General features: G+C 33.9%; 1 protein-coding gene across 1 annotated transcript in view; it reads left to right on the top strand.

Moving 5' to 3' along the window:
- The window catches only part of EDIL3 (EGF like repeats and discoidin domains 3), a 385,902-nt gene that overhangs the window by 127,890 nt on the left and 240,240 nt on the right, over positions 1-17,772 (top strand). The window contains exon 3 of the mRNA XM_019746385.2: positions 13,358-13,387. Within this exon, the coding sequence (XP_019601944.1) occupies positions 13,358-13,387 (30 nt within the window). The remainder of the gene's footprint in view (positions 1-13,357; positions 13,388-17,772) is intronic.

The following is a 17,772-nucleotide window of genomic DNA, read 5'->3' on the forward strand; positions in this document are numbered from 1 at the left end:
ATATAAATGATAAACATCTAAGTTTTGCTTTGTCTTGTGCACCTGAAACTAATAAATAAATAAATAAATAAATTTAAAAAAAAAGAATTTATTGAAAATAAGTACTTTGATTGGTTAAATTTTATTTCCTAGAACTATTATTAATTACTGTAAAATTTAATATTAATAAATTAGATAAACTAATCAACAAATCTTACTGGCACCTGCTATATCTTAGAATCATGCTATTTGTTATGAGGAATTACTAGAGTCAAAACATAGATTTACTAAGATGCAACAGAAGGCATGAATCTTTTCCCAAGGAGCTTCAAGTAGATGTCATTGTGTGTGAAGGCTTATTTGGCCACCGTCCCTGATGCCATAGGACAACTGGTTGACACCTCAAGGTAACTTTGTACTCTAAAACAATTTAATGTCCAACATATCAAAGTACTTATGTGAAGGCAAATTCTGTAATCCATATCACTTAAAGAACGGTGGCAACACATAATGAGTCATAATAAGAGAGAATTTGGGCAGAATTCATTTCAGAATATATTTAATTTTTCCCTTTGAAAATGTAAAATTCACCAAATTATGATTTCAAGTGGACAACAATCAATATTTATTGTTATTTTTATTTTATTTCCATCAAAGCTTAGAAAGTAAAGTAGGGAGGACACAATTTCAGTCCTCAGCAAAAGAACCTAGATAAAAGTGTTTTCTTAAGTACTAATCCTTGGAAAATATAGCAAATTTCAAGTAAGAATGAGCACCTTCTTTACATAGCATATTGATAAATCCCCACAGTGTCCTTATCTGGTAAGATTTTAAATGAGAAGCCAGACCGTAAGTGCTTCACCCAAATCATAGAGAGCAATTGAGTATAGAACTTATTACTGTTACTCATCAGCACAGCAACTACCAAACATTTTCACAAAGACAGATGTTGTTGATGTCGACTCAGCTGTCTTTCAATCAATGGCTTTGGTTCCACAGACGATGGATAAACCAGGGTGCATCTCAGAACATGCTCTGTTCTCTAAGGTCAGCTCCATTAGTTATTCAGCTGTGGAGGTGGAGCTGTATTATTCTCCACAATGATTTCCTGACCCTAAACTTCTGTGGTGAGGTCGATTATCAGGCCATCATGTAATGAACATTGAAGGGGGTGGACAAATAGATTTTTTTTAATGCAATTTATCAATCACCATGATGCTAGAGACACGTTGTTCCTTCACTCTTTTCCATTTAATCGTGTCTTGTATTTTTACGGTACTCTATTCATTAAAATGCAAATGTATATATTATTCTTGTAATAACCTTGAAATAAATAGCTGAGCTAATACCAATCTCAGTGTTCAATTGGAAAGTGATTCTGTGATGAATGTAAAGCACAGGGTCACAGATTCCTGCTCAAAGTCAGGCAGAACAAGTATTGAACCTGAAGTTTTATCTCATGTTTTTTACACAGTCTGGTGTTTAGTTCAAATTAAACTGTGCCTATTACACATATAGGGATGTATGCTTTGAAATAATGACAGAGCCTAGAGTAAAAACAACACCAACGATAATGATAATGATAATAATAATACTACCTTTAATCCCAGTGTTCATCATATACTGACTATGTTTTCTTGGAATTCTGTAGGAACACATTCTCAGTCTAAAGGATCGCATCATGGTGTTGTGGTTAAGAACTCAGCCACACTGAATTCAAATCCTGGCTCTTCCGTTTACTTTCTCTATTACTATGGCCAAGTCGCTTAATCCTTTGATGCCCTAGTTCCTCATCTGCAAAACTGGGGCAATAATAGTACCAACTTCAAAGGGGTTTTGTTCAAGTTAAGTAAAAACAGAATTTGCCTTCACATAAGTACTTTGATATGTTGGACATTAAATTGTTTTAGAGTACAAAGTTACCTTAAAATAACGTCTGGAAATATATAACAGATATATAGGATTTATAAAATAAGTAAACCTTATAGACAATTCAAAAGCTACATGTGGAAATTAAGGTTCTAAGTCCCTGAATATTATTTCATCATTTCGATCATTATTGAAATGTCCGATAAATACCGACCTATTATTTTTATGTCAGGATTTGTTTCTGCTTGTGCTTGAATATGTAAACTGGTGACAATTTTGCTGTCAGCTTTTAATTTTTCAAAAATTTCTTTCCTTCAACATATAATTTGACATATTATCTCACTTTGTATGGGGAAATGTAAACCTCATGTTTTATTATTTGAAAATTATGAGTAATGTAAGTAATGTTTACATAATTAGGAATTTACCTTTCATGACTATAGCTTTCCTTATGTTTACAGCAAATAACTTATGAATTGATTTTTCTTTGTAAGATTGCAAAATGGGAATCCTGTAAAGGTATAATAAATATTAAGTTAGAATTTATGACAACATATTAATATTAGATGCTTAGACGGGATAGATCAACAATAAACTCTTTGTGGCTTTGCATAAAGATGGAATCACAGAGGGGATAGAAAAGGACACTAAGATCTTCCATTTAATGAATATTATTGAGTGTCTCTGGGAAGCCCTCCTGACCCCCAGAGGTGAATCTCCCCTTTGTCTATGAGCCCAGGATTAAGGACCTCCCCTTGAGATACTTACATTTGGAAAAGGATTATAAAACACACACATCAGTAGTCATTACACAATGCAAAAAACAATCATTATACGAGGAGAACAAAGTGATATAAGTATCAAGAGACGGAATGGTCACTGCTTGTCCTAGGCTTCAGATTTGATAGCTGAGATGGCTTTTGAGATGGGCTGTGATGGAAGTGTAGTTCACCAGTAAAGTTATTGAATGGGGACATTTTAAGCAAAATGCCGGATGATGAAAAGCACAGAGATGAGAAACTTGGGAACCTTCTGGAAGAATTAGCATTAGTGGTTGTCCACTAATTATTGGGTGTTTATAGGGATGTTTGGGAGCCAGCCCAGGAAAGTAGTTTGGGCCTATATTGTACAGGGCCTTTAGTTGTCCTCTTGAACCATTCCCATAATATATTTTTCAGAGTTATTAAAAATGTCCTAGGAACATGATTCTAAACCTCTTTTGATAGTACATTATTAAAGCACACACACATTATAAAAATAAAACAACAGAACTCTTAATGGAACTATATTTGAGGTAATTTTTAAGTACTACTTCAGGCTTTTCTTTTGGGAATTAAATTGTATTCATTTTTTTTCTGTTATATTTTTATTCCGCCTCCAAGATAATCTATTCTTTCAGTTCATTAATTATTGTGATTGTTTTCAACAATCCTTGGTCTGATAGGTTAGTTGATTTAGAAAAGGCTGAGTATGGCTTATTGACTGAAATTAGTGTTAATTTCTAACCTAGAATTTCTAAGCAGAAATTATTTGTTGGAAGAAGCAACTATAAAGTTTAAAAAGAATTTCCAGGAAACCCTTCTAAGACTAGAAATGTCAGTTGACGTAGAAAATCCCATGAAGACACAAAATATTTATATTCACGTGAATGGACACCTAATCCTGAATACTAAGCAAACTGTTTCAATAAAGAAAAATGGTTTTCCTGTCTGTAGACTTAATCAACTAGATATGAAATACATGCAAACTATATTCTTTGCTAGAGAGAAAGTGAGAGCTTGGAAGAATATCTTTAAGGTTTTGCTTGGTTTCAAAAATTTGCAGTTTTTACTATTGCCAGAATACTTTTAACATTGCTTGCAAGCCAGTCATATTCTATCTTAAACCCCCACCCCAAGCATGACTTTATCATCCCATGGCCCCCTCATCTTTTTTCCTGCTCAATCTTTCCCTGAGACAGGAAGGAACTAAGACTTACTCCTCCGTCCATGCTCTCAGAATTGGTCTTACATAAGGTGGGGTTGGAGGAAGGAGGGAAAGGAAATTAATTATTTATTCTTTTAGTAGCTAATACAATGTTGGATTATTGTGATATTGCAGCCTAAAGAAGGCAGGTAATAATGCCATTGTATTTTATGCTAGTTAGATCTTATCTAGGGATCTAGTTCATGTTGTTATAATATCTCACTCTTTTTGGTATATTAAAAGACCTTGATGAATTTTAATTTTTCAAGAGGAAATAAACACAAATGATAACCGGTGTGTATGGCATGATATATGGAATTAAGTGGAGATTTTTATCTCAGTGAAGAAGAGAATTATAGGAGATATGATAACTGTCTTCAAATATTTGAATGGCCATCAAAGAAGGAGCCACATTATTCCACTGGCTTCCAGAGGCTACCTCCAGGAGAGTGCGCTGACCTATTTTTCTGTGAAATTTGCATTCCCTGCCACTAGAAGTTTTGAAGCAATATTTATATTGGTGTTTGGTACATTAGACTAAGTGACCTTTGAGTTTGGTTTGGATTTAACATTTTGTTTTTCAAAGTTGTTTATATCCTATTTGCTGAACAAGCTGCTTCCTAAACCATTTCTTGATGGCTTGGAAGAGTAGAAGTTAATAGCGTATATTCACAACTTGAAAATAACCTCAAAAATAAGAAGAATGGGGCTTAAGCCCTCCCTGAATAGCCCTGAACCTTTATTCAATTTCATTGTTTTAATGTAAGACCTTTTCTTTTTTTTTTTTTTTTTTTTTTTCATCAGTTAAGTTCTTTGGAGACGTTCCAATTATGGAAAAATTTAGCCCAGGGAGACAAGTTTTGCAGATAGGGAAATTATATTGTCAATGTCATTTGATTAACACCTGAATGTGGATACACTGACTCTTTTCTTTTTTAAAAAGGTCCTAATGATTCTGAAAAGAAAGCATTTAATTTTAACTTCTGTTTTAACAGGCAGGAAAAAAAATCCTCTATAGCAGTCATTAACTCATTGCTGAATAAGTCAGTGACACATTAGATTAGTCTAGTTTCTATAGGCAAGCAGAGGCTGTTCTTTATCTCTTATAGTTAGTGTCCTTGGAATGAGTTCAAACTACGTGAAAAAATATAATAATAATTCCCGTGACGAAAGAGTAAAAGATCCATGAGAGATAGCTCAACTCTCTTCAATTTAAATATACCCACTGTTTTGTTTTGTTTTGTTTTTTACCTTTATCTTGAGTTTCAAAAGATATTTTAATTAAGCCAAATATGTGGATGTATATGTTGGCCATCATTTCAAAGCCATCATAAAATTTCTGAATTCCTCTTTGGTATATAAGTAGTGAAAAAGGAACGATATTTTACAAAAAGGCTTCACAGATGTCAAAAGTAGTAAAAAAATTCATGTTTAAAATAACTGTAACATATTAAGTACTTGCTTTTGCACACACACATATATGTGCATTAGATGACGAGATTTTGTAATAAAGTAAATTTCTGTCTTCAGTTAATCATCATTTATTTTTTAAAAACATTAAAGTTGTATATTACTTATATCCCAGGAGGTGCAGAATATTCAGTGTTCAACCCTATACATCCCTAGTCGAGTAACAGGTGATGGGCAGGGAAATCTGTTACCTAAGGCCGCATGCGTACAAGCTCAGAGCTCTGTCATCTCTTTGTGTCTTGTGCTACGTGGACATGGGACACTGGAAGCTTTACTTGATCCCCATTAATGGTAACTTGCAAGAGAGTAACTTTCATAGGAAGAAGATACACATATAAATTGTCCAATATATTTAAGAACCATATGACTAAAGATAGGCTGATGGCATACAAGAGGATCATTAAAAACCTTATTTACAAAAAGTAGGTATTTTCTATTGTGTTTAGGATTATGGGGTCCTATTTATTTAATGAAAGTATTTGGTCATTTATTTTTATTTCATGTTTCTACCACTATTCAAATGGAGTCTGATTATGCTTTAAAATGTTATTTATAGAAGAGAAACCCCTGAATCTATGCAAATATCACTCAGTAGAGACAATTAAATAAATTATGGTAGGTCCATAATTTATAATGTTATTCAGTACTGTTCATATTCACGGATTATATTGACATAGAAAAATATATACAGTGAATTAATGAAAAAAGCAAGCTATAGAACAGTATGTATTGTGTAATTATTTTTTTATTATATTACAAATATTTAATTATTATATACTATATAGATATATGTAGTCTGATGTTTAAATAATTTTACTTCAAAATTCAGTTTGCAGTGAGGTTTTAGTTGGCAATTTAGATGGCTTAATAAACAGATTTCTATTTTTAATGCAAATCTTAATGAATTCTAACAAAGTTTTTTGATTTTGTTTTGTTTTGTCAACACCCTTAATCACAAGATATCTTCTGATATTAATATTTTCTGTGTTTACTTAAGGGGATGCTGTCACTGAGATGTGTGCCAATATTATTAATCTATCCATTACTTTTCCGTTGCTTGTTCTTTTGCTTTTAACAGATTTGCCTTTTAGATTAGCTCATTAGTTCAGATTTATGGAAATGAACTGAGGTTGAAGTGAACAACCTCCCCACGTAAATAAAGCAGAAATCGATAGAACATGAACCTGATGGTAAAACAAAATAACCATAGGTGTCTGAAATTCACACACGGTGAACACGTAACCGAAGCTTCATGGCTTCCGTAGTCACATCAAACAGCATCCTCATGCAGAACTGTGACCAATTTCCCTGTATTTTCAAAAATATGAATTAATTTTATGAAAATTAATAAATATGTGCAGTCATTTATATTAACTTCTAATCTACTCTGTCCCTTACAAGTTTCTTCTTTCCATATATCTCTGGAATTTCTTAGGATACCTTATGCTTAACTTCCAATCCTCACTTTACGTGACTTACAATAATGTAGAAAGTCATTAAATTCACTTAATGGACTTCATTTTCTCATCTATAAAATTGGATAACTTTTTCAAAAGTATTTACTCAGCACCAACTATATGCACTATACAAAATTAAAACATAACCATTGCCCTACAAAGAAGAATAATGGATAATGTCCAGCTTGGGAACAAGACTGGAAAATATATTTGCTATTTTCCTTAGAAATGGTTTTTAGTTATAGGTTAAAAGCCAGTGGGAGTTGGAAGGGGAAAACTTCATAACTCTGGAGACTGAAATAAATACTAAGGAACTGACGGTGGTGAGACTTGAATTCATTCCACAAGGATGGGATGAATTTGGATGGGGAAGGAAGGTGCATTGAATAAACAAAAGATATTTGAGAGCAATTGAATAGATACATGAAATATTCAATTATGAGGCCTTTGTAATGTCAAATCACCTAGCTTAAAAATCTTTAGTGTTTCCTTTCTGTTGGAAGATGCGTCCCAGTCATATCCCCAATGTCTCAAATAATTAGCTGGGATGTGAATGTAGGTTACTTGAATCATATTATTTCCCAGCTTCCCAATACTCTAGCTTAATTTTGTAAATTATGTATTTTTTTAAATCATTGGCAAAAAAAACAACAAAAACACACACACAAAAAACCCAAAGCCTCCATTCTTTCTTTATTATTTTCCCATTTGTACATCTTTCTAAAATGAGAAAATCCCAACTGCACTGCTAATTGTTGTTAACATGATTCACTGTAGAAGTAGCTTGTAAAACCCATGAGCTCTATTGCTACTAAACATAGAAAGCATTTTGTGGTTCTATTTTAATGAATCTATTTAATTAACAAACTATCATTTGATGATTATTGAGTTAGTTTAAAATCACAGGTTTGTTTCTTGAGATGATCAAATGGTCATTAAAGCAATCATTGTCTCTTTAACCATTATTTCTTTTCTCTCCTGCCCCAAGAAAGAAAATATGATTTATATGGCTACATATAGTTATATAAATTACTACATATGTAACTGCATATCAATTTATATAACTAAACATAGATGAAGGTAAGGGCTTTCTTTTTGGCAAGTCAAGTAATATAGCATAATGAAGCAGCTGAATTTTATTGAGTAACACAGAGGACTGTATTAAATACAAATCCATATTTTCTTTCTTTTGACAACTATTTCTTGAGCCTTACAGTGTTTAGGAACTATTCTAAAACCTGTAGATATGATGGTGACCAACAAGGTACATCCCTGCCCTTCTGAAAGTCCTATTCTAATGGGACAGACTACTAAACGTACAAATAAATCTATACTTATATACTAACTACATGTGTACATAATTATATTTTATGTATTGCATATATTAACTATACTCAAATAGATGCTGTCCTCCAAATCTAGCACAGGAATCAAAATGCATGTAAAAGACTGGTAGAATTGAGAAGACTTTGTAATTCTCTGGACATTGTCTATGCAAATACATTGTCTGTTGCTCCTCACTGTGACCCAAATATTCTGCAGTTCTGAAAATGTGGAATACGCTGTCTGAAGTCTTTGGCCAGGATTGACTGACACTCCTCTTCATACTTTCACAAGGAAGAAGTTGGTAATAGCAATTTTTTAAGACCTGAGGCATGACCCCATTGGGTCATTGGCCAAGAACAAACAAACAAATCATAAAACAAAGACCATATAAACCTAAACCTCTCTCTAAATACATCTTTGAATGCTTTCAGAGGCATCTCCACAACCTCCTTAAATGACTGAGTTCACAAATTAGAAATGATAATTTACTCTTCTTTGCCTTAGTAATCACACACACACACACACACACACACACACACACACGTTTATAGCATTTAACATCTGGGCAGTTATGAATAATCATGCATAAATATCATTATTGTTATTTTTGCATGACTGCCGTTGAATAAAAACATTCTAAAATATTGTCAGAATACAAGAATAAACATTTCTTTTTGCTTTGCTAATGGAAGTAATGAATTGCACAGATAATTGTATACTTGCAATGCATATTCAGGGCATAATTAACTAGATTGATAATACTGCAAACAAAATGATCCATAAGTCAATATGAATTGAGTAACATCCATATGTAAAATAGATATTAATGCTCAGAAGTATATTTTATATATTTCACAATGAGCTTTTCCTATTTGATGGTGAGCCAAACTGGGTAGAATTATTTTGAGTGGATGGAATATCCAAGTTATTAAAGTTTAATTAAAACGCCAAGGATAAGACAGACAAAAACAGGAGATATAAGAGTTGTTGAGACAACGTAAAGAGACTAGGGTCTGTCTGATGAAGAATTATGTGTTTTTTAATACTGTATGTGTATCAAGGTAATACACAGCCCATTGGGTTTGGGTAGTTATTGTACTCGACAATTGATCCTATGGAACAAAGAAGAAAGGGAGGAAAGGGAAGGGGAGGGAAAGGAAAGAAAGGGACAGGAAGGGAAGACAAGTCTACAGGATGCCTTCTCTCCTTTTCTCAAGTACCAACCCGGTTCATGAGCATGTATACTGCCAGAATGCCCTGCAAAACAATGACTATTGCAGAATCAGAGGAATAGGCTTATTGTATCAAAATGTGATGGTGGGCACTAAAAGTCCAGCTGACCTCGGGAAAACTCAGCCCAAGGCTGTGTTCAGGTCTCACCTGCCGCAGAGATGATGAACTCCTCGTGCATGCTAATATATTTAAATGGGGACAACAAAAGTGGGTATGGTTATAGCAGGATGGCATTTCATTGCCAATAAGAAAAAGCTCAACTAAAACTAGGTAAACAGTAAAGTGGAAGTATTTTTCCTTAGAACCAGCAGCCCAGAGTTAGGTCAGAATCTGATTCAGTGGCTCAACAACATCACTGATAACCTAACTGCTTTCTGTGTTTCCTCGCTGCCTTTGCACAGGAATGGCCTCTTCCTGAAGCTGGCTCCCATCACGGGTCCAGGATGTCTGCCAGCTTACTTCTGGGGCCACAGATTTCCTTGTCCATAGCTAAGGAGAAAGAGAATGGTTTATTTCCAGACACTTTCTCAGAATAAGGAGCCCTCCTTTCCAACAGCCTCTCCTCACTCAAACACACACAAACCTGTGCTTTCATGTCACTGTCCCCAAATGAGTCATATACCTACATAGACCAATAACTGTGACCAGGAAAAGGGGAAAGATTTACATAGTTCTGAGATACAGGCTTCCTCTAAATCCACAAAAGCAGTAGTCTTTCTCCAAGGCATTGAGGTTGATACCCCAATAAACCTGAAGATGTTATAAAAGAAAGATGATTGAAAAGTGGTGAAGCAACCAGTGTACACACTGTAGAGTGTTTTCTGTAAACCTGCTAATTTACTGCAGCAGTTCTTACAACTGGACCCAGGGCTCTTTCCCACTGCAACAAACTTTGATGGACACAGTCATAATTCTCAAATTTAGTGTTCATGACAGTTACCTGCTGAGCTTTTTAAAAAGGCAGATACCGGGCTGACACCCAAAATTCAAATTCAGTGGGTCTAGAGCATTTTAACACACACCCAGGGTCATTCTGTTATGGGCAACGAGAGGACCACCCTTAGCTAAATTCTGTATATCAGGTATATATGTTTACTGCCTGTTTCCCTACCATCATCAAATTTTCAGTACATCCTTCTACATTGTGACCAGACAGTGCAATACAGAATCATGTGTTAGTTTGTTTAATTTTTCCTGCTTGATGCATATATTTTTAATTTCCAGCATTAGAGGAACTTGCATGTGAGGTATGTGTGTGTGCATAATATTTCGATTTGCTGATTTCAGGATTTCTAAGAAGCAAGTAGAAAGTGTGAAGAATCATTCGGGTAGCTTGACATTACCCTCTGTGATACTTATTTCACTTAAATGTCACTAAATACCGTAGGCCACTAATGACCATTTTAAGGCTTATTTGTACTTCTGGGGCTCTAGCTGCCACCTGTTAATAGTTCATGATGCTTTTCTGGTAATGCAGTTAGCCTACAAAGCCATCTTTACCAGAGAAACTGAAACAGTGAGTTAATACCAATACTAACCCTCGCATGTGTGCTTTTGTGTGTGTATTATAATGTGTGACTATTGGTTACATATCATGAGGAATCACAACTATGGAGATGTTGCATAGAAATAGAATACTGTGCAGACCTGTGTACCTGATGCCCCTAATATTGTTAACTTCTTACAAAGATGCCTTCAGGTATTACAGGCTCTGGTGTAGGCTAGTGCATTTCTTGCCCAGAGGCTTTGGTTTTCAGCCATTCTAATTGCTAGGACTCCTATAAGTTTGGAATTCTCTTCAGCGCTGCTAGTTCTTTCCTAAAATTCCTTGCTTATCCACAGATAATGGAGGAATAAAATCTTAGCCCTTGTAATCTTTTTTCCTCAGGCATCACATACTTAGGATGTGTGGTTTAGCTACATAGTCAGGATGTTATCGGCCTACGTCTATCCCTGGTATGGGGGACTTCAAGAAGTTTCCAAGGGAGAACTTGATTTTGTACAGGAGTTTCTCTCCCAGCCCCTATATCCATTTTTTTCCCTTATGCTTAAGTCCAACTAACATTATCAGAGCCCTTGCCTGTCTTGGTTCCATGACCTTTCTCCCTTTCTCCCTTTTTCTCTTAGTGGATACTGAATCAGCACTTTGTGAGACAGTAAGGAGTAGTGCAAAGAGTTGGTTTTAAAGTCACACTGACATGAGCTCAAATTCAAACTGACCTTAGACAAATTGCTCAGTCACTCTGAACATCTCTGTCTTCATCTGTCAAATAAGAGTAATTTTCATCTCATCGGTTGCTTTATAAATTGAGTTCACAAACATAAAGTGACTAACCCTAAGTGTGAGATTTTTTTTTGTTTTCTTTCTCCTTTTGAATCTCCAGACTTTTACTCACAATGACTCATCTAAGTCAGCACTTCTACAAGCCCCTGGGTTCTTTTCCTAAAAGGGAATTCCTGGAAGCTACCGACAGCTTTCCTCTTTGAACATGTTATGATGTAATATGGACATGATAAAGAAGCTTACAGCTTTTTAAATATTTATGTTCTCCATGCCATGCATGCCAATTGTGTTTGCTCTCTCCATTTCTTTACGTGCCAAGGAGATGAGCCAAACAGTGTGAGAGGAAAATACTGTCAGGACACAAAGTAAGCTTGTCTGATGTGTACTCTGCAGATATAACTTTAACGGAAAAGAGTGGAGATGCTCCCTGGTGACACAGTGATACCTTGATTAACGAATCACCTGGGAACAAAGCTCCTTCATAAGCAATTCAGCTGAGTCAATTTTTATTTTAAATTGTATGAATCAAATGTCATATAAGTCAACAGTAATACTCATATTCTGGGTAAGCTACACTTGTGCACAGAGCAGAAATACCTCCTCACAGAGTGTCTATTAGTATAAAAGTGAAGAGGTGGATTCTACTAGGCAAAACTGTGATGCTGCTTCAGATAAACTTTTTTTTTCTCACTATTGTAACTACTGTGCTCCATCCCCCACATATACCCAGGAGTCAATTATTACCCTGAGACTCTTGCTGCTCTCAAAAGTTCTTCCCTTGAAAAACAGAAATCAAAATGATCCAGACTTTGAGTTACAGTTCATCTTACCTTATATTGATATGATTTAGTCATGTCTCCATCATAGCCACAAACTAGAACTACCGCAAGAGATTCCGACTTAACTAGTTTGAAGTGGGGCTCACAGTTTGGCATTCTAATAGAGATTCAGGGTTGTGAACCAGTGCTTTAGCATCAAGTTGTATTTTCATAGTGTGGCCTCTCCTTTTATAATATCCATGTTTATCCACGTGTGGGCTATAGAACATTTGTGTCAAAACCACTGGGGATACTTTTAAAATGCAGATTCCTGTGGTCTCACAACAGAATCAACCACTACTGAATCCTAAGTGTGTGGCACATGTGAGGGTGTGTGTGTGTGTGTGTGTGTGTGTGTGTGTGTGAGAGAGAGAGAGAGAGAGAGAGAGAGATGGGAGGGGTGGGAAGGGAGAGAGAGCTAGACTATTGGTGCTTAACCAACATCCAAAATGATTGTGAGTCACTCTAATATTTAATAACCCCTATCTTATTTATAACTTCTACCTCATGGAATAATATTTTGACTATAAACAAAGACTTTTAATTCCTCTTTGCTAATAGAAAATCACTACAAAGTGGTAATGGCGGGGTATTTATATGTTATATACCATTTATATTTTAAACAATATTAGTTATAAAAATTATAGTAATTTATACTCAAGCTAAATAAGGTCAATCTTTTTTTGCAAAAAGAAAGAAAAATCAAATGTAGACAACTGAATAGTCTTTTCTAATACATATTTTAAAGTGTGAGTACATAAATGTTAATTTAATGTAAATACCCATTAATCTGTCATTATCTAATTATCTAATGACATACCAGTAGTTCTAATATATACAAAATTAAAAGTCAAGAATTTATAGTCACTGTTTGGAAATGTGAAATATATTCATGTTCAATCTGAATCTCTCTCTCTCTTTCTCTCTTTGTCCACCTCCCCCGACTCCCACTACAGCATCAGATGAGGAAGAGCCAACTTCAGCAGGTAAAGTTCCTATTTTGTAAACATTATTCCTATTTAATTTCATGCCCTTAATAATGGAGGCACAATGCATTGAAGTGTATATTTTACGGGTTCAACCAGAAAACTGGCACAGTTTTATTTATTTACTTTGTAGAAAATAAAGTCGTGGACCCATCATGCTGTTCCAGACTAAATGATGTTAGAGTTTTAAATAAAAAGAGAAAGTAATTGAAAATTAACTATCAAAGAGGTAAACAGAACACAAAATATCACATCCACATTAAAGAATAAGGAAAACTAGAAAATTAAAACTTTGAGTAAAATGCTGAAACAACAAATGAGAAGAAAAAACGAATATCAAAAAATTCAGAAAAATAATAAAATGGGGAGAATAAAAAAAGAGGAAAATTATAAAATATGCTTTCAGAACTATGACCTCACATGACAGACTACTGCATTATCAAGTATATAACCAAGAGTGAGCATGATGTTTATTTAAGTTAAAGGATGAAAATTATGTTGTTCCCAAGTATTCATTAATCCAAGTTCAAATGCTTTATTTAAAAACACAATTTTTACAGTTATAACTTAATGATACTAAACCTGGCATCCTGACTGTCTTCCTCATCCAGCTACTCATTTGTTAAGCACTGGCTCAGGTCTGAACTAAGTATTATGAAGAATGCAAATGGTAGAGAAAGCATGGCATTTCTAGCACTGTTCTAGGACAGCGGGATGGGTCAAAGCGAAATGTCAGGAGCCTAAAGATCAGACACATTTGTAAGGATTAAGTAGGCACTACAGCTGATCTGATGAGCAGTTAATAAAAGGTTCAAGCTAACAGATCAGCAACATCAGGGAACAGGGGTCAAACCTGAGATGTAGGCATTAAAGGCTGGTCTAAAGAGAAAAGAAGGGACCTCTGCACTAGCTTCCTTTTTAGGCAAGTATTTGAGGAAAGGCATTAGGCCTGAAAGACATGAACAGGAAATGGTTACTGAAACTAATGGACATAATGGAGCTTGATTTTATAGGAAGGGTTGAATCTCATCCCTTCAGTTATTGGAACTCAGGTACAAAGTAGGGTCATTTCAATTCACACACTTAACATATTTCAACTGGTAGGAGGCTTCTTGATTTAATACCTCCCTCCAAAACTGTGCAGGGATTTTTACCTATAAGAGTACGTTCAAAAGATCTAAAATTCAATGGAAGGAAACAAAATAGATGTCTTACAAATATCTCGATACTCTCCAAGGATGACATATGGCATCATATTCATTTATAATTATAACTGCCTTGTTAATGGAATCACAGAATTAGATAAACACTCAATGTTTCATTTTCATAATATTATTAGATAATGTATTACCTGATATGGATAAGGACTCCCTATCATTTCCTCCTATTCTAGTCAGCATTTGTGTTGCCTGTTTTTTAGGAGCGTCGTAAACACATGATTGATTAGCAAACTCATCTGTTGTTATGAGTCTCCTCTGCCTAGTTTCTGACTGTTTTCAGCCCTGACTTGAGGCTTAGTGTGTGTAGGATTACTCAGACTCTATATTTCTCAACCTTAATTGAATTTTTTCTTTGTGTGAGTATCAAACCTTGAGAGCACCCATGCTTTACTAACCCAATCCGATTCTTTCATACTCTTACCCCACACTTGCTATTTTGCTTGCCAAGTAATTTTGATGTCATTGAAAATATTTTTGCTTCATGAAGACTAATTTTAACCTAATGCAAATAATATTTAAGTACAATATAACTTTCTTAGAGTAATTTTCTTATTCTAAAGTCATTTTGATAATTTCTTTGCTTACTAAGAATGTCTTTTGGTAAATATAACTGAACATTTTCTTCTTCAAATGTTTCTTTTACTCTACAGTGATCAGAACATCATAGAGTATAAATTATGTTTAAAATTATTTTTGCTTTCAGGTATGATCAGATGTTTGGTTGCATTTTAGCACAGACTTTTAGAATAGAGCAAATGTACTCTTAAGGAATATTTTAACTAAATAATTTCACATACAGATTGTATTCATATTGAGAAAATTTGTCATTTAGTGAAGCAGACACCCTTTTACATAAAAACTGTCAATGGAAGTTAAATGTTTTCATTTTAATTTTATCAAAGTGATAATAAAGAGTATTACTATATAGTTGTATTAAAACCTTTGACAAAATATTATAAGATTTGTAAAGACATGGTTTCATAAGGTATTGAATAGTTGTGGAAAGTAGATTATAATTTTTTTAGTCTGTTTTGATACCCCTTGCCTCAAATTTTTCAACAATTGTTTTATTAATTGAATATTTATTATTCTGTTTGTGTCTTTTCAGTAATATTTATCAAAATACATACCGTGTTTCCCCAAAATAAGACCTACCCCAAAAATAAGCCCCAGTTAAGATCGTCAGCCAGACGGATTTAATATGTTATGAAAATGTTCCAGAAGATGACATGACTGTATTTGAATAAATGTAGATTGTTGTACATGAAAAAATAAGACATCCCCTGAAAATATACCCAATGCGTCTTTTGGAGCAAAAATTAATCTAAGACCCGGTCTTATTTTCTGGGAAATATGCTATTTTATTTAAAATGGTCATCCCTAATATATTTATTTAATATATGATTAATGTTCTGTTTTTACTCTCATCTCCTTCCATAAGCATTATTTAACTAGAGTGATATTTTCCAACCACAGAATCATTTTGAAGTCCTCCTTTAATTGATTTTTCTTTGCTGTTTTTTCTCCATTCTATTTAAATTATCAATGAAATACAATGTTTTGTTTGCCACAAAAATTATACCTGAATTAAACTTTTATATGTTACCACATGATAATTTTATCAGATTCCTATTCTTCCTTCAATTCACAGTATAATTAGACAGCAACTTCTTCAAATACATACTTTAATTTATTTAAATTAAGTAATTTTAATAGTTGTGATAGATCTGCTCCTCCTCAAAGTTCAATAGTAGAAGAAATAATAATGGGGGTATCTTTTACTATCAAATGGTCATGGGTCCTTATTACTAGTTATTAGTAATTTATGAATTTAAAAATGATTCTTTTTAAAGCAAATTCTATGCAGGATTTATTTAAAGGTGTAGGTCTCTAGTGGCTACTACTATTGAATGATACTACGTATTTATCATTTTAAATTTATGGATGGAATATAACAAATCTAGGTTGTTTTTATCCCCAAAGTACACAGTATGGGTTAATTATAATTCTGTAATCATGCCAAATTATCATTGTTCAGAGCTAGTTTTAAAGAAAATAGTAGATTTCTATATTGAATAACATGATGTGAAATAAATGAAGAAGACAGACAGTATAACAGAAAAATAATGAGATATTAGATAGTTGTTTTAATTGTATTAGAATGGTACCAAATAATTTGGACTGTTCTCTTTATAATAGAGCATATTTGATTTGCCTTACATTGAGAATTATTATGGCTGCTATCATTAAAACAAATAAGTGATCCTTCCACTCTGTTCCCATATGATTCTGTTTAGAATAGTTTTTCACTTCATTTTGTCTTTATTTTTTTCAAACATGCCTAGTTATTCTCATTTGAACCTCTAAATTACCATGCAAAAAGCAAGTACTTAATAAGGGCTTTTTTGTGTTGATTTGTAGAAGGGGTGCATAATAAGTTACCTCTACGTCTCCTTGTCTCCTTGTGGAGCTGTGTCCCCTTATTGAATATGGAGCACCCACTTGTTCATCTCTGAATGTTCTAATGGGATGTATTTGCCTAAAGGAACATGTTTTGTAGCATCTGAGTTATTAGGGCAGTTTTACTTAACACCTGTTTCTATAACTACCAAAAGCTTCTTTTATTTATCTCAGTTGAATCTTATGTTCAGATATTTAAACATCTTATTTCATTGAGTACAAAAAAAAGCCATGAACTATACAAGAAATTCCTTCAAACTAGGTTATATGTTTCTTTGAAAATAAGACCTAGCCGGACCATCAGCTCTAATGCATCTTTTGGAGCAAAAATTGACATAAGACCGGTATCATATCATATATCATATCGTATCATATCATATCAAAAACCCAGTCTTATATTAATATAACACTGGGTCTTATATTAATTTTTGCTCCAAAAGATGCATTAGAGCTGATGGTCCAGCTACGTCTTATTTTCGGGGAAACATGGTAACTATACCAAGATCTAATTACAAACTAATGAGATTTATATTTTTTTAATTAAAATTTATTGTGGTGACAATGATTAGTAAAATTATATAGGTTTCAAGTGTACAATTCTGTAATATATCATCTATATGTCACATTGTGTGTTCACTACCCAGAGTCAGTCCTCCTTCCATCACCATATATTTGATCCCCTTTACCCTCTTCTGTCCTCCTTTC

Source organism: Rhinolophus sinicus, linkage group LG03, assembly GCF_036562045.2.
Source record: "Rhinolophus sinicus isolate RSC01 linkage group LG03, ASM3656204v1, whole genome shotgun sequence".
NCBI classification, from domain to species: Eukaryota; Metazoa; Chordata; class Mammalia; order Chiroptera; family Rhinolophidae; genus Rhinolophus; species Rhinolophus sinicus.